The 18081-nt window shown below is 45.1% G+C and overlaps 1 protein-coding gene across 1 annotated transcript; it reads right to left on the minus strand.

Annotated features, from left to right (window-relative positions):
- Positions 1–490: 490 nt before the first annotated feature.
- LOC131284499 (maternal protein pumilio-like) lies at positions 491–17802 on the minus strand. The gene is made up of 8 exons (XM_058313359.1): positions 17541–17802; positions 14962–15531; positions 4696–4928; positions 4489–4624; positions 4293–4420; positions 3819–4158; positions 3659–3748; positions 491–607 (listed from the first exon to the last, which is right to left on the minus strand). The coding sequence occupies exons 1-8, from the start codon at positions 17712–17714 to the stop codon at positions 491–493; spliced, it is 1788 nt and encodes a 595-aa protein (XP_058169342.1). The 5' UTR covers positions 17715–17802.
- Between the last annotated feature and the right edge of the window lie 279 nt (positions 17803–18081).

Here is an 18081-nt window from a genome sequence, read left to right on the forward strand (position 1 = left end):
CTTCCCCGGCCGGACGAGACACATAACCGATCGATTGCTATCCGTGTGTATGTCACCAACCGGCACAATATCTTCATTTGATACCAAAGCCCGACCGGGCATACACACACACACACACAAACGAGCGTGGTAATGATTAATGGGACACATTCCGATGCTAACCCGTTCTCGTCCAATAGGAAACTCAATTTCATTTTCAATGAACACAAAACAATGGTGCTCGGGCGGGCAATGGGGAAAAGTGCCCTTTTTATCCACTCCTTCCGAGACTGTAGAATCGATTGATTTCGATAGCAAAAAAGCCGATGAGAAGGAGAAGTACTTCGGTAAAACAAAAAGCCTCTTAGCGGCAACACACCACACGAGAAGTGCGGAATGGTTTGGAAAAAGCGTCGGGAAAATTTACTCATTGTTTTAGGCAAAAAGGTAGCAAAAACCAACCGAAGTAAGTGGGGAAGATTGATGGTAACAATCAGCTTATAATTCGTCTTTAACCTTCGGCGGAGTGGCCACCCGTGGCAATAACGTGCAGGATATTCGCCGCCGTATCATCAATCAGTTGCGCTTGTTGGCGATGTAAGAGTGTGTTTGCTTTTTTAACTCCTTTCTAAAACGGAAGCGACGGAAGAGAACACGTCCCATTGGATAACGAACGCTGCTACAACAGTCATTACATTTCCAGGACGACAACACGAGAAACGATTGAAATATCATACCACGACATTACAAATTGATGTAATTTCCGCGCAGGCTACGGGTTGGTGATGTCCTGCTGCGGACGACACGCCAGGCTGTTGATAACGGAGGGCGCACACCGTGAATCGTATTACCGAAATAGGAAGAATCCTGCGGTTTTATTCGACGCTAATGTGTACAACAGCACCCCCGACTGGAGGACTCACAGTAAGTTTAATTTGAACAATCTCGAATTCACCCGCCGCCCCGCAGGATGTCACATTGCGTCATTACGCGTTAGAGGTACGTGCACGTAGTAATGGTCCATCATCGCCATCGTCATCGACAGCGGTATATTCTCGGTATCAAGTTGCCGCTCGTCAATCAATCTCTTGTCGGGCTCTCTCTCTCTCTCTTTCTCTCTCTATCGTCCCCGAGCCCGAGACCATGAGCGGAGGTAGGAGGAATGCGGAAGGACATGCGTTCCGTCGTCTACCACCAACAACTCGCAGGCAACCGCACCGCTTGGGTAATACCAACAATGCGCGGCAGTCAATGGCGATGGCTCACATTCCAACCACTAGAGTCGGTCGATCCTTCACCGTGGAATCTTGGAAATAGATTGATTGCAACCATCTTCGGTCCTTCCACGTCACCTATTTGTCTTTTGACGAGCTGCTCCGAGAACCAGACGCAAAGTAAAACAGCGTGACTCGCATGACTCATCCATTTAATTCTATTTCCATCTCAAGAGCCAAACAGGATCCCTCGTATCCGTGCTTGCGCGGTTATCCTTGCGTTAACCATAACACACACACATACACTCCTACGACAAATGTTCCGGTCCTACTTTCTCCTAGCGTTTGTTGGTTCCAAGGGAGGTACCTACGGCGACATTCCAAGAAAAGCCTTGAGAGAGTGTGTATCAGAAGAAAAAGACAGTAAACGCAAGACTCCACACTGCAGTGAAACGACGAATGAAGGTAACACTGCTCCATACACGCGCACACTTGACCGGTGCCGACCATGACCGGATGGAAACGACGGTACAAACGACGCTTCCGCATGTACATTCCAGCCGCGGCAAAACACGCTGCGCTCATTTCCATAATCAAGTCGTGAGGAAAATTTGACTAACTAAGTGCATCTAATCGTGATGGAGTGCACTGACAGACGGCGGCCGGATTCCTTCTTCACCGTCCGAACAGGCTATTTCCGGGTTGGGCACATCGTCGTCCAAAGCGGGGCACGACTCATGCAGTAAGTTAGTGTAATGTTGACTTTTAGAAGTGCGCACAAATTAGGAATGAGTTGGTGGGGGTGGTGAAAAAGCAACGTAAGGTATTGTGTGTGACGGCGCATGAACGTTTTCTCGTGGGTAAATGATAAACTTCGCCATTTGTGCGTAGTCAGAGAGCTGAACACATAAACCACAGACAATAATCCTATAACAATCCAAAACCCTCAACCACGTGAAATATTTTTCAATAAGAAATTCTACAGCAAATTATATTGCATTCCTTATTTCATCTCCCGAGATTATGATCCAATTAAGATATATTCTCCTGGTTGTGTAATAAAGGAGTTGTGTTGTAAATCATGCCTTATTTCCTTGCTCAAGTTCAGAACACATTTCCACCGACGGCCAAAGATCGGTGCACCATCGCACACGGGGAAATGTGTCAGTAGAGCAACGGATGTGGTCAACGCAACGTTTCCTCGGGCAGATTGCTTGCAAAATTCCGCACTCTGGGACAATCTAGGGCGTAGCAGGAAACCGATGAGTGTTGTGCCATATTTTCTTTTCCTTCCTTCGCTGTTACCAGGCTCGGTAACCCTTCCGTTTATGGACCAAAGCTATAAAGTTCAGGATAACACACACACATACATACTAACTCCACATACCGGCACGTCCACTGCTTTTGAGTACTTTCTTCGTTGCTGGGAACCACGTGTTTCCCGCTCGCCTAGCGCCCCACCCCCATACGCTTCTTGCAATTGATGGTGGGGGTAGAGAATGAAATAACACGCAGTAAAGAAACTGGACAAAGGACGCAGCGGACAAAGAAGAAAGTGATTCGACGGAAGTGGTGCATTCAATTCGGATAATGGATAGAAAAGAAGAAAAAACACGGCAACAACAAACTACTGGTCACTGATGAACCTTGAACCCGGTGTCGTTCGAGGCACCTTTTTTTCGTCCACCGGGAGCCGCACGAAACGTGCTGAACCCCTTGCGGGGGTGGTTGGTAGGATAACAAGTGACCGGATGAGAAATTTATTGATTGTCGCAATCTAACCCGCGTCCGTGACAAGAACGGAAAAAGTCGTCAGTTTTGAGTCCTTCGGAGGTGTGCGGTGATAGAAATCGAAACACGCCGTCCGTAGGTTAGGCAAGCAAGTGTACCGAACTAACTTGTTTTGTTAAGAACTCGCCCCTTTACCACAGAAAAGAATTGAAAGTAGTCTATGTTTCAGTTAATAAGAATATAGCAATTCAACATAACTTGGATGGAAACATGTGATAATCTCAAAAAGTATGTGCATTCCCAAGAGAGATTATTCTTTCAATATACCACAGGAACTTGTGGTACAGAAATGTGTTATATATGGTAAAACTCCAGGTCAACTTTTATATAATGATGAATTACACTTGTTATCTTTTTTTAAACTCAAAGGACCATCGTCAGGAAATGTGCATCTCATAAACATTCAATTTGAAATGCTTTTACTTGTTTGCGATGGTGTCGCCATCTACATGTCAGAAATTGAAACTCTAACAAATCTAATCAAGGTGAACATATCCTTGGTGACTGCCACCAAGATTCTTGAATCAAGATGTTTTAACACATTTTTTAAGTTTCACTATCATCCGTCAATTAAAATCACAAATCTCGATTCCAAGAATTAGCATTTTAAATTTGAACTAAGTAAATAAGGTCGTAGATGTTGCTGAAAGACATATAGTGGTTGCGAAACATACCTGTAGCTCGAAGTTGTGCGGCTGCTGCATAAGGTTCGCCGGAGAATCAATCTGATTCGGACCCTGGGCATGCTGGTTCACCATGGGGTTCTAAAACAAACCAAGACGGCCATTATTAAAAGGAACTCGAGGTAAATTGACTTCCGCCAAGCTGTCTCACCTGGGTGATTTGCGGGATACCGCCAACACCGTTCATCACGTGGCTCTGCATCTGGCTGAGCTGGTTCAGTTGCGTCATTTGATTCATCTGACCGAGCTGTCCCATCTGACCCATCTGCTGGCCCATCTGGTTCATCTGGGTCATCATCTGCGGATGGTAGGAACCGAGGGCGGCAGCGGCCGCCTGCTGTGCCACATCGTTGCCAGCGCCGGGCGCAGCCGAGCCGAGCATCGTGTGCAGCGGGCAACCGGCGGAACCGTGCACGCCGGTCGGATCGAACATGCTCTGACGGGGCAGCTGCTCCTCGGCCGGAGACGGCTGGCGCGAACCGGGCGTACGGCTGTGGAACGAAAGGCGACTATTGTCGAGAATTACGGTTCGTTGCGCTCAATATCCTGCTCGACACAACCACACTCCACTGCCGGGTGTGTATGGAGGACACACAGGATTATGCGCTCACTCTCGTATACTTACTTGAAACTCTTGTCATCGTCGATTCCGTTCACCATCACAACGCCGTTTGTGCCGGGTACAACAACCTCCTCCTTCTTCAGCCCGTTCGCCTCGAACGGTGAGTTCCGCTTGTCCTTATCATCGGAGGCCTAAAACAGGAAGTGCAGCGTTAATAGGGGATATCGTTCTCTACCGTCCAACACAAATCCGGCCATACCTTATCCCCGTCGTCAAACTTCAGCCCCTTGAAACGCGGCTCCAGACTGGCCAGTGGGCTTTCCTTGTTCGTCGGCGAGCCGCCCAGTACGTACTCCACCATCTTAACACCCAATCCACCGGTTGAATCGCGTGGGCTAAAGTGAGAATAACACAATTAAACATCTTTTCCCGATCCGGTTCGTGTGCACTCCGCCACACAACTCACCTCAGAATGCCGGTCGAGCCTGTTGGATTGTTTTCCGGTGCGTGTTGGAAAATGCGACGTGGTGCCAGGATGGCATCGCCCTGCGTGGACCAGGTCGAATCGCGCCACACCTGCGGATCGATGCTGCCATGATGAAGTTGCAGCGGCGGTAGCGGGCCCGAAACGCACGTGGACACTTTCGGGTCATCGGAACCAATCTTTTCCCAAAGTTTCTTCGCTGTCGATGTGTTGATCTGGAAATGAAAAAAGGACCAAGAATTAAAAACAAGTCCTCGTATTACGTTCTTTCAATATGAAGCTTTAGGTCAAACATTTTGTGTAGAAACTGGCACTGGTCGGTCCAGCACATTGATCATTATATTAGCTTTATGTGTCTACAAGACGCTGAAATTAAATACATTAATAACCTACCATCGATACACAATTTGGGATACAGAAAAGGAAGTCCAAGTATTATTTCCGATCGTTTCCCACCTACAGTTCCGCAGCATCAGCAATGCGGAAGACGTTTAGACGAGATGACGCATTTTACATGCGTTGAACCATGACGGCGAAACATTCCGATTCATCTCTGCATGAAATCTATCTCCACCCTCTGTGGAGATCGAAATTGGCTTGCAATCTTCAACCAGCCGGCTGCTTAGAGAGCCTACCCTTACCACACATCTAGACGCTCTTATACTCGATTTTTGTTCGAACCATGGAACCGAAATAACGAGATGAATCGATTCGCAAGGATAATTGGCCCCCGAGTTCGGCAATTACGCACATTGCCGACACGCTAGACACGATGGAACGAGAGCGTTGTTATAACTGCAAGGGGTCGAGAGCGATTGGATATACGATTGGCCGCGTACATCGATAAAATAAAGACGGCAAGTGGGCACAACACTACACCCACCAGCAGCGTCGGTAGCAGCATCACATCACGATCATCATCGGCTATACGGCTACTATTTATTTATGACTTTGCGATGCCAACGTTTCGAGGGAAATCCATAGCCTAGGCAAATAAATAAATCAAGGCAATAGCGGTGCCGGCTAGAATTGTGTAGCGGGTAGGTTAAATTATGGCACGCTATGAAATAAATGGACATGCAAAGGTTCAAAGGAAAAATCAAGTATTAGATTGGCATATTTAAGTGCCTGGATTTACCACTCAGTGAAATACTCGGCCATTAATGCACTGGCTCGAAATAAATAGTCTTCCGTTTCCATACCTATTGATTAACTTGAGAAACAAAGTAGAAGTTCTCAAATAGTTCTATTGCAAATGGGATTAATGTTATTTTGATATGACTCTTAAATATTCTGGAATTAGATTTCAAAACGGATAAAGCTTCAACTCATTTCTTCAAGGACTTAATTCAGGTGTCGACAATATACTCAAAACTTTCCGAAGGATAGTTATTTCAATTACTGAGATTACGCCAGTAATATCACTATATGATAAGATAATTTGAGTAAACAATTAGTTACAATCATGAGTAATGAAACTAATTTACAATGCAACGAACTAAAATGTAACGGAAACATTCAAAGAGAATAAGAAAATAGTCAAAAGAAAAACATTCGAATATTTTATTTTGAACCACTGTTTTATGCATCTTTACTATCAAGAAAAATGGTAATCCATTTCAAAAGACATTTTATATTGTTTTTTGATGTGTCCTTTTTATCATCTGGACCTTTTCAGGAAACGTATGCCGACCCCTGACTTAACTAATTTGTTCGTCATGCTGTTGTAGATTTAGTTTTTTGTTAACTAATATTGAGTAGTAAAACTGAGCAGTCATAAGCTATCGCATGCCTACGGTATGAGGCGCTTTAAAATCCCTTGGGTTCAGTGGTTAAATATCGATAGCCGCAAGCAAAAAATATTTAAACGACAGCTAGTGCACGAACTTTGAGAACCACTGACATAACACTATCCTGCGGTAGCACGTACTCTTGGGATACTTGCCAAGTATGCCGGAAGATGGGAAATCCCTCCATCTTTGTCATTCAGCAATATTCAAAACATCATCATTAAGTAGTCACGAGAAGAAACTCTGATGGGCCCCATGTGCATATGCAAATCTCGTGATGGCCCAAGCTGGCATTCAGTAGACGGCGACGAAGAAAATACACGCAATGCACCCGGACCAGCAGTGTGCAGCGCAATCGATGGTGGACTGTTTCTTATTCGTCAAACGTAAGTAACAACGAGTTCAAGTTCAATCCATCGATGGCGATGGAACAACCCCGAGGAGCATGAGATGCTACCGATGCTGTTCCGATCGGCTCGCCTTTTGCACCCTTGTACGGAAGGTGGAGGGTAGGCCAGGCGAAAAAAAAAACCTCCCCGGTGGCTAACACCAACTGGTTTTGCAGGCCGACCTTAAAGTGTACCAAACCGTACCGAGCAAAACCGATCGCTCGATCACGCTTCGTGCGCCTAAAAATTGCACCGATCGTTACTTCCATTTTAAGTGTGCGAGAAGTTTGATCGAGGACAATCAGACACCAACAAAACCTAGATGATTCTTGCATGCTCTCTCCACCGCCGATCTTTGCTGTTGATGATCATGTATAACATAATAGCACCAACTACCTTAAGTGCAGAACGAGGACGTAACTCGCAGTTCTCAAAGAGTAATCCCACGCCATAAGGCTTCAAACAACACCAACATCGGGACAACTCTCTAGAGATACAGAGTGAGAGAGAGAGAGAGGGAGTGAAAACTCGCAGCTGAGATAAGGAGAGAATAAACATAAATTAACTTCCCCGGCGGGCGGATGGATGCAGCAATGCAACTAGATGCAACCGAGACGGTAACCGCCGACTCTCCGCATGTGGGTGTGAGGTGTAGACAACGACCAAGAACACGAAGGTCTTTGTCAGGGATCGCATTCCCACTGCAAGTCTTGGTTCCCTTCTTCCGAGCAAGCGATCTCACATGATGACGATCCTCTTCGTGTGTTTGCGCGACAGGTTTGATTGTACAGATTGAGAATGGAAGAGAATGGTGCAAGGTTTAAAATAGATGAACCCGACCTGGGTCAATTGAGCAGAACTAGTGCTATTATTGCACTGTAGCATGCAGCAGAACACGAAGATGTCGTGTGAGAGTTGATTTTATTGGAAGTTGAGTTGATTAGAAATAACAATCTGGACTTGTATGATAACAGAAAGAAGCAGAAAAAACAGTTTGTAAATGAGAAAAATATGTTAGTACTGATTTATCAAATAATTGAGGAAAAATCATGAAGGTCCTTTAAGAATGATCATCCAACACTTCGGTTGACACGTTGAGGCATGTTGAAAAAAACGACATGTAACGTTGAGGTGTCAAGACATGTAGTTAACGTGTTATTTCTAGTTGAATTTGCACCGATTGTATAAAACGCGCTTGAGAATAACCTACAAAGGAGATCTCCCATGATATAGCTTGCATCATGTCTCGAAATGCATTACTGTGCTTCCCAACTATTCAGTGCATAAGTCTACACCTGAATCAATTTATGCATCCGGAGAGGGAACGCTTCTTGCACCAAAGTCTTGGTGGCCTGTTTTGAATTCTCACTCGCAAATTGACCCCACACAATTCGAGAGCGACTCTTTACGTAGGGCAACAGTGTGCATGTTTCCAGAATCGAGCATAAATTCCAACCTCTCACTCCCACAAGAGGACCCCGTTGTGGCATCCGTTGATTGCTTTCCCAGTTCGTTTCACAAACGCGTCGGTGGAGTAGAAAATTCTACTCACCCACAGGCGGGCAGAAAGACAAGCACGAGGAAGCCATGGAAATACTCCGCATGTTTTCTGCTTTTCCACCCCGGGAAATACACCACCTCAGTGGACGAAAAAGAATGAATCGGCAAAATGGTTCGAGATTCGCAGCAGATTCGTTTCCGGCTTTTGGTGCACGCTGCGCTCCAAGGGATCGTGTGTATAAAACACGTTCGTTGGAGGTTCGTGTAGAAAAATCCATACGATACGATAGAGGTAAACGAAGAGACAGGAGAATAACTGAAGAAAACTCGATGTCTATGGACGAAAGGCGTAAGAAACCGCACGCGGCAAGAGAATGGCGATATTGACCGCGATGACTATCATCATCGGCATATGATGAACCGGCGTTTGTCTCACGCTCACCGTGCATGGACCGTCGTAGACGACGCTCAGTCTCACCAAATAGCTATTCTTACCAACTCCTTCGCACAGTGGGCGCGGATAATAGATCAATAGATGTTTTGTTTGGCGCTTTTTTTTTAAAAATCAATCGTTTGAAAGGTACAAGAACCTATTTTTCATTATGAACATCGTATAGCATGTTTCGATATTTTGGTCTTAGAGTTGTGTCTTGTGAATCTTCCAATGAGATTCATTCATATGAACCATCTATAATAGATTCATTACGAGATTTACGAATTTGCCTAGCTTCAAATATCTGCAGTTTGATGAATCACATCTTTATGATTCGTCAAAACTTCATGAACTTCCAGGTACGCATGGATGGCTAGAACTTGATCAATTATTTTAAATTTAGTATTAAAGTAGTTTTAGTAAAAATTTACATATTTGAGACTACGGATTTGCTGTGGAATATGTGCAAAATTTTATAAACATAGCATTTGTTTTAGAAGATTATTTGCAATGTGACTAAAAATACTACAATGTTAATTTAAATAATTTAACTGTCCATTATCATGTTCCGTTCATTAGCTTATGGTACATAATTCTCATTATGGAACAGATGATGCGAATTGTGTCTCTCTTGTTCTTTCATACTTTTTTAATAGCGTACATTTTCGATTCACTGCGTTCAACTGGTTTGTTATAGTTATTGTTGGTTAAGAAAGAATTCGCCAGTTTGAGAGAATTCCGCATCTTTGCAGTCCACACCTATTTTAAACAAATAAATTCCTTCGAATTAAATTCCTACTCAACCATCATACAATGGAAGAAAAACATACAAATTTGGTTTTTTAACATTGCACTGCAAACAGAGTTCTACATTATTCTCCACCTGCTAGCTGCTAGGTGGTAAAGCCGTCGGTGGACCGTTCGTGAGTCCAGCTCGCGTTGTATCCATCTCGCGTTCGCCTATCTTTTCGCGTCGCGCGGTCAACGTAGCGCCATCTCTTGCACGCCTTTATACACCTCGGACATCGCCGGCAGCGCGCGTATGGCCGGCCTTGACTGGAGCTGGCAGAAGCCAAAAACCTTTTGTCAAAGAGCAGCGCAACGGCAGCAGCAGCCGCAGTCAGTTCGCATGCCGCCGCTTCCAATTCCACACCATGCCTTTCAGTGTTCGTCCGGCGCCTACACCACCACCACCACCATCACCATCTCCATCGCACACCTTTGGCGCACCTGACGCGGACAGGGGGAAAACTGAACAGGCAAAGCAGCATACTCGCGTAATCCCAGTGTGTTTCCGTACACGGTAAGCTCGCTCGCGGAGAATTTTACTTGGCGTGCCGGCATCTCGCGCACCATACCACCATCATCATCATCACAATTTGGGAATCATCGAAGGCTCATTAACAACCAACATGTCATTCTCCTCTTGGCCATTCTCGGATATTCTTTTCGTTGCGTTCTCTTGCCCAAAAACCATAGCTTGATTCTCACACAGATTTCAACCTCCTCGGCTTCCTCCTCTTCATCTAAGAAAGATCGTACAGAAGACAAATACACTCTGGCCACATACAGGGAGCATGTTGAGATATATGCTACTTTCTTTCGACCAAGGAACTGTCAAGAGTTAATTGCAACATTACCCACCAGGCAAATTTCCGTTGAGTAAAACATCCATCCATTTAATCACCAACAAAACTTATTTGAGGAGAATTTTCATTAGTCTGAAGCATCAATGCCCTTCATGCGATTAGCCCCCAATTACACCTCGACGGCCTCAACTTCCATCCCGATAATCGGAGGGACACGTATTCACTAAACTTCGTTCCCATCAGCTCCCTTCTCTTCTCCCCCTTTCCCCCGTTTTTATCATAAGGATATAAGCACTTTACTTCCAGCGCATCTTCGATCGATATCCTATCAAGGACGCGCGTCTCATCAACGCCGGTACACCTACACACATGTGCAGTCGGGCACACATACATAGATTTCATAATGTACTATCAAGAGTCAGTCAACAAAATCGATTGTAAACGGTGGTATCACAAAATTACTTCCACCTTGAAAGGTGTGGTTAATTTCCAGAAACATTACGATGAACTTTCGAGGATAAGAAAATTGGAGCACACTTTTGCTTTGTGTGTGTAAAGTTAACACAGGATTAACAATGGCAGAAGGACGTGAAATAGAAATAACGAAGACTACAAGAATGAAATAAAATGTTTCTGCATCGGTGCTTTCCTTACAATACAAAAATCCCTGCCTTCATAAATCCTTGAAAAGGCAAAACCTGTTCAAGACAATCGAATGCATATCATTAGATCATCATTAATGAAAAATGCACACTTCCCGAGTGTACAGCCGTTCCACATAATAAGTATCGTCTGGGGTTGGATTATTGCAATTGGCTTACAAATTCAACACCTTCTCCACCAACTTATGCAACTCCGTCCGTGCCGGCACACCTACACGCACCCGCGGCTGGCTGGCATTTTATTGCACGAAAAATTATCATTTCAACAAACGCGGCAAATAAATCGGCAGCCTTCTCTACGGCAAACCGCATTTTGGTCGACAGTGATTGCATGGATTAGCCATACCATTGAGTCGAAACAGTTTCTTCTCTCCGGCAGAACGAACGCGCACGACCCCCGAAGAGTTTGTGAAGATAAGCATCTTGGGAGCTCTTTTTACCTTCGATCTTATCGTACCGCAAAATATATAAGCATAATCAAGCACGCACACACCTCGCAAATTGGTGTCATAAAATGAAGGGAATCGCGATGAAAAATTATGATTGAAAGAGCAAGTGAAGTGGCCTGTGGTCATGGCCTGTAAACCACTGGAAGAGAATTATCGTCCGTGCTTTTCAGAGGTCAGTTAATTAAATGAATGTAATTAATTATTAGAGAATTGGCTGGAAAACGTGATAAACTTTTTTTTTCTTACAATATTTAGAACCTTACAAAATCTCAGCAAACTAACGTCTGCGCTTTATGCAACAGGAATAATGACAATTTTGATGTTTACTTTTCCACAATTAACACAATTATTCTATCAACTCTATTGTTTTTATTAAAACAATTGAATTAAAGCATAGTTACATGTATCATGTTCATGACAAAAATTGAAAATGAGTAAACTGCACCTAGAAAATTATCAAAAATTTAATGTTTCTTTTCGCTAATAAATTTATAGTTATCCATAGTTACCTTAAAAGAAGATAGTTCCACAAAACTAAGGCACTAAATCGTGATAACTGCAGGGGAAGAGCTTATGAAAAATCTTAGGAAATAGAAAAAAAACATTCCCTTGCGATCTGCACATTCCGTTAGAAATCCCCCTAATTAAAACAAGCCAAAATTAAAATGAAATCAAAAACCATCGGCACCGCAAAAAAGGCGGCCCCGGATCGGTCTCTAGTGCCGGCGTTGCGCATCGTCGCACGCGAAAAACCGGCACTACGACCGACCGTTGACGATGATGGCCGACTGTCATTGTCCTCGTTATGTGTCCCTCCGGAGGCGAAGAACAAACGAGTAAGAAAACCCGTCCAGTCCCGGGTAGGTATGGCTTGTTGTCCAGGTTTTCCCTGCTTCATCCACCGGTGGCCGCTGCTGGACCAACCAAGCACCCCAAGCACACCATCCAGTGTCCAGACTAGTGACTTTGTGATCTTTTTCTCATCGTCTTTCCCCTCTCGCTCTCCCTCTTTCTCTCTGTAGCCGGCTCCGCAGTATTTACCCAAGTGCCCAAATTATCTCCTCTTCGTAATTGAATTGCCGCATGATGGGCGTGTGATGCAACCTAAAAATGAAACCCAACTTCGCCAAATAATGCATGCTTGGAAAAATCTAACACCATGCTTGGCCATTGGCCGCAATTAAACGCTCATTTAGGTCAGGAACAATGCAGCGCCACCGAATCGGGGAGAGGGGTTTGGAAACTTTTAACTGCAAAAATAAAAACGCTTGCAACAACACAACACGTGTTTCGCAGCATGTTTCGGGCACAACTTTTGCCAACTTCAAGTAGTGGAAAGCCGTGCATCACAATGCCAAGCTTTGCTTTCTTCCTAATTTTGACCGTTTGATCGGATTTAGCGAACGTTTTCCGGTGTCCTGATCCGGTTAACCATCAGTCTGCAAAAGACTTCCGAGAGCCATGAGAGAAGAAAGGGAAAGGTTCTTCCGAAGTGCTGCGGAAAACATTTCTGTTTTTCTCCCCATAGACCTCAATCTGGACCGGCCGCAGCAAAGCAGCGCGGCAAGGGACGTGACGATGCAGATTTTCTTTGCACACCGTTCGTGAAGAGCATACCAAATTCAGCCATGTTCCAAAATGGCTGACAATGACCGGCAAACAAATACCCCTGCCGTGCCCGCTGGCGTCCAGAAAGACCGCGGCTCGTGGATGCTAAGGTTGGTGTGTTTTTCCGTGTGGGAAGCGGGAGCCCCACAACCGGATCCATTGTGAGTGGAAATATGGTTAACGAATAATAAAACCTCGCCTATGAAAAGGACTCGCCAATAACGGCGACTCGCCTGATAAATTCGTTACCGATTTCCGCAGGTTTTCAGCACAATTTTACCTCCGTCGGGATTTTCCTCGATTAGCAAATTGTGTCCTCCTCTCCATTCACTCGATGGAAGTTTGTGCTGCGTTCGATCGATGGAAAAAAAACCCCAACACGGACACAGATAATAAATTGCGACCGTTTGACATGGATTATTTTGCACCGCTCTTTCACTCCCGATGCGTCCTTGGGCGCGAACTTGGCAGGGTGTACGGTACAGTGTTCCCAAGAGTCTTCCTGCCTACCGGAACCTCTGCTCGCCACTGGTGTTCACCAGTGAATTCCCGCCCCCAAAAAGGATCCGACCGACCGGTGCGCGCTACCGGTGGCCTAATTTCTTCTGGGACAAACTGCGTCGGAATACTGCGAAATGTCCCACTATCTCGCTCCTCTTTCCGGCAACCGAGGACGAACCGGCATGCCGACCGGAAGGTGGCGGAGCTTTTGGTGTCAGCATTAATTGAATTATTATACACTGTCCACTCGGTGTGCCGTCTCGCACTCTTTCCGTGTTCTCGCTCACTTCTCGCTCCATCATGCTTTCCCGCCCTTTCCATCGGATTCGATCCGATGCGTTGCCACGGAACAGGACACTGAACTCGGAACGGAAAGGAAGCGGTCCATCGTCCGGGCGTCCATACCTCCCTACGTCCAGCGAGCCGTGACAAATAATATGCTGGCGTGGATCAATAAATGCGCACCATCGAATGCAGCCCCTAGCCGGTTGGTGTGTTTTGTGATTCATTTGGCAGATTTGCAAAGCCAGCGCCATTACTCGTCGAGCGGGAATCGAACTGGTTCGATTTCATTCTTTGCCGCATATGCGTTGGATTAGTGCGCATACCTCTTGGGGGGCATTAGCAGTAATGTAGAGGGAAGGTTTTTGTCATTGCACCATTTTCCAACAATTACGTTAAAAGCGTCCAATGTAGGGCATCAAGAGCGAGCAAAAGCAGGAAACGATATCCACACCATCGGTTGACAGGGTCCGGGGTTAAAATTGGGATTAAATTGAATGGAATAAGGTAAAAATAACAAAAACAATTGTTTAAATGAGTGCTTCATTGTAGAATTGATATAAAAATTCAAAAAAATCTCATTATCCATTTCGTTGGCTGGAGAAAAAAGTGTGTGAATGCCATTCCGCTAAACAAACCAATAAACAAGATCACACGATCGTGAACCTAAAAAGGGATTTTTTTACGGATTTATCATTTTTTCCCTGACAGTGTGCTTTAAAAATGCTTCTACTATGCTACATTGCCTTTTACGATGAGACCAAAAGGAACACAATCGAGCAAAAGCCGTTGTACTGTCAAAACAGTAATGCCTGTCGGTTAAAAACATTCGGACACAACCACTTTTTCGCTGTGTATTTCCGCGTCATCAACAGTGGAGTTTTGGTTTTACTGTTCTACGAAAAGATAGTACCACGTCCCTTTCCCGCTGGCCCCAGGGGTACTCCTAGTACACGATAAACCTCTTTCATCGGTGCGTTAACTTGAGAATGATATTGGTGGGATTTTTGCGGTTCGCGAACCCCCCAAAATATCCACCACTTACCGCGGAGTTGTTACGGGGAATGTACTGATTCTGGGGCGCCAGAACGGTCCCGTACTGCTGGCCACCGCTCAGGTACACGAGCTGCTGCTCCGGACCGGGCGGCTTCGGTACGCCGACCCCGTTCACGTTCACGTTCGGCGGATGCAGATGATCGTACATGCCGCCCTGCATCGGCATCTGCATCGCGGGCAGACCGCCACTGTTCATCGTGGCGTGATTCAGCATGGTTTGCCCGAGATGGTTCTGGTGGTTCATATGGTTGGCCATCTGCGACGGGTGGTTGATCATGGGCAGCTGCTGTTGTTGCTGCTGCTGTTGCTGCTGTTGCTGCTGCTGCTGATGTTGCTGCGCCAGCTGCTGGTGTTGCTGCTGCTGGTGCTGCTGAACCTGGTGCTGGTGTGCCTGGTGCGGGTGCTGCATCGGCGGCTGCTGCAGCGAGTGTTGTTGCTGCTGCTGTTGCTGCTGTTGCTGCTGCACTTGCTGCTGCTTGACGCCGGGAACGACGGGCGGAGGAAGCAGCCCTCCCGGAGTAGTGTTCGTCAGTGCTGGGTACTTCCACTTATCTTGGTTCTGCGGGGTAATTGACAGAAAGAAGAGATTGGATCAGTAAACATGTTAAAAGTAAACAAATGATTACGTTAATATGAACGCTATTGATGTAACCCTGCAATACGTCTACTTTTGTGACCTAGACAAAATAGAATTGTCTATTTTCAAACCATTATTTCCTTGATTCTACATACAGCTTGCACGGAAAAGAAATACATCCTGATAAATTGTTCAACTATAGCCTAACACACCAATCTAACTAGATCATTATCGTTTATTCAATATACAAGCATATCTTTTAAACATATTTTTAAATTAAGAGAATAGAGAAATATAGAGACAAAGGAAAAACTATTCGTTCAAACCAGTTAAATTAAATCATTTATGAACAATTTCTTTTATTTTTAAGCCATACTTTCTGTTGATTGAATGCTTGTTTGAAACTGTAATGAAACCAAAATGTAAATGCAATGTTCAAAGACAAAAGAAAACCAGAACAGGCTAAAAATGTAAAATGAACGTTCTCAATGCAAAACTGTACCGACATCTTTCTTTTAGTAGAATAAATAATTTACAGTAAGACAATTTTTGAAGTTAAAACTTAATGAAACGGAAACAACTTAAAAGTAAACCTCGCCTTGGAGCCTTGAAGCAGCTCAACTAGAAGTGCGCTTCCTGTACAATGCACTTTTTAGAATATTCACCTATCCCGTGCATTGCTATCAATATCACCTTATCTTTTGCAGCGACAAACTGTCCCCTTAGATACTACAGATATTCCTACAGATCCGCTTCAGCACCACACGCCATCGTGAGCGGGTGTCTGCCGGGGAACGATAACGTGCGCTTGCTTCCCACTTGAACGTCAGAACATCCCTTCTTATCGAGCGGTGCTCATCGGTCGATAGTTATGACACGGAGTGTACTCAACGAAAACGCAAAAAAAAACACCCCCACACGTTCTACAACAAAATGCAACCCCTTAACTGAAGCAACGGCACGGCGGCGCACGCGACATGGCATAATTTTGCCAAGGATTCGGTCCAACATAAAGAACGGAGAGGCAGAATGTTTCAACGAGTGTTCGACGAAGCGTAGAGTTTCGAACGTGTCGTGCCGCGCGGGTGTTTGAATGCTAGGGAAACATTTTTTGTTCGACAAATAAGCAAAAATTAATGTTCCAACCAGGTTTCGTTTTGTACTCATCGAGTAAAAACTAAACTAATAGAAAGTATTTAGCTTTATGAACAATCCATTTGCTAACCAATAATATCCATCAACATACAATCGAAACAGATTATTTTCCTTTCGAGCGTTTAGTACTTTTAAGGAGGAAGAAATTTAGACTTTAGTGCTATATCTCGAGAGGATTTGTTTAATTACTGTGGCTCCTCTTTTTACCTCTGTCTTTCATAGATATTTTGCTAATTCGTTCTAGCTCATTCCTGGTTTAAACACTGTTACCAAACGATAATATTTTTTGTATTATTTTCGTTCGTATCGTTCATTTTTTGTATTATTTTTATCGATTGGCGAGACATCGTCATGTTGTCATTGTTGATTGAAACATCATTTCATGAATATCTAATCATTGTTACCATTTAACCAAAATCACAAATACAACTATGTGTATTTAAAGCGATATGGTTTAAATTATGCTATTCCTTTTTGGACCAGGTTTTAATATAGTTCTTATCCAGTAAAAAGCTCGTTTAAAGGCCGTTTACAATGCTTGTTTAAAAACACGTTGAATACAGCAATGTTGTAACCGAAACCGTAAGCATACAGTCAAAGCATCAGGCGGCCTTACATGCTTCATGCTTCTAAACTGTGTAATCCTGGGCCGTAAATTTGCGCGATTAATTCCTAAATTAAGTCCCCTCGAGTGCACGCACGTACTGGGTGGCCCTTTATCGACCCCTCGCTCCGGCTTTTGGGGGATGCCGCACACACATCCGAGTGTTCATCGCGCGAGGGATGGGCCGAATAAAAGGGGTGCTGGTTGGAAAGGCGGGGGCGAGTATACTCACATCGATAATGGTGTCATCCCCGGATGCCCACCGGGACTGCTTCTGTGTGAACTGGTTGAACTCGGTCTCGTTCGGATGCCGCTGGAACACGTAGCCGACGGCGGCATCGTCCTGGGTGCGGATTGGGGCCGCGTTTCGCCCGCCACCATCGTCGTGGCCCCCGAGCAGCTTCATGCTGGCGGCAACTGTTTCCGGTGCTAGCGTGTCCGTCGTTGTCGTGGTGGTCGTTGTTCTGCCGGCAGTTGCCCCGTTTCACTAGGTGTGTGAGTGTGTGTGTGTGTGTTGTTCGACGAGTTTGTGCGCTCTTTTCAGTCGCTAGGAGGTGTTGTTGTCCTGGCACGTGAGCCCGTACTCTCGCTCTTTCCTTCTTTCCGTCTCTCAGCCACCCTCGTGTCGTGTCCGGATATCGACGAACCGGCGGTGCTTGAACCGAGACGTTGGGGTCTATATATTATGTTTTCCAACACCGATGAACGTGTGTCTTCCTTCGACGAAGGTGGTGGTATCCCGGTTACCTTTTCGGCGTAAGGCTTAAGATGAT

Source organism: Anopheles ziemanni, chromosome 3, assembly GCF_943734765.1.
Source record: "Anopheles ziemanni chromosome 3, idAnoZiCoDA_A2_x.2, whole genome shotgun sequence".
Classification (NCBI taxonomy): Eukaryota; Metazoa; Arthropoda; class Insecta; order Diptera; family Culicidae; genus Anopheles; species Anopheles ziemanni.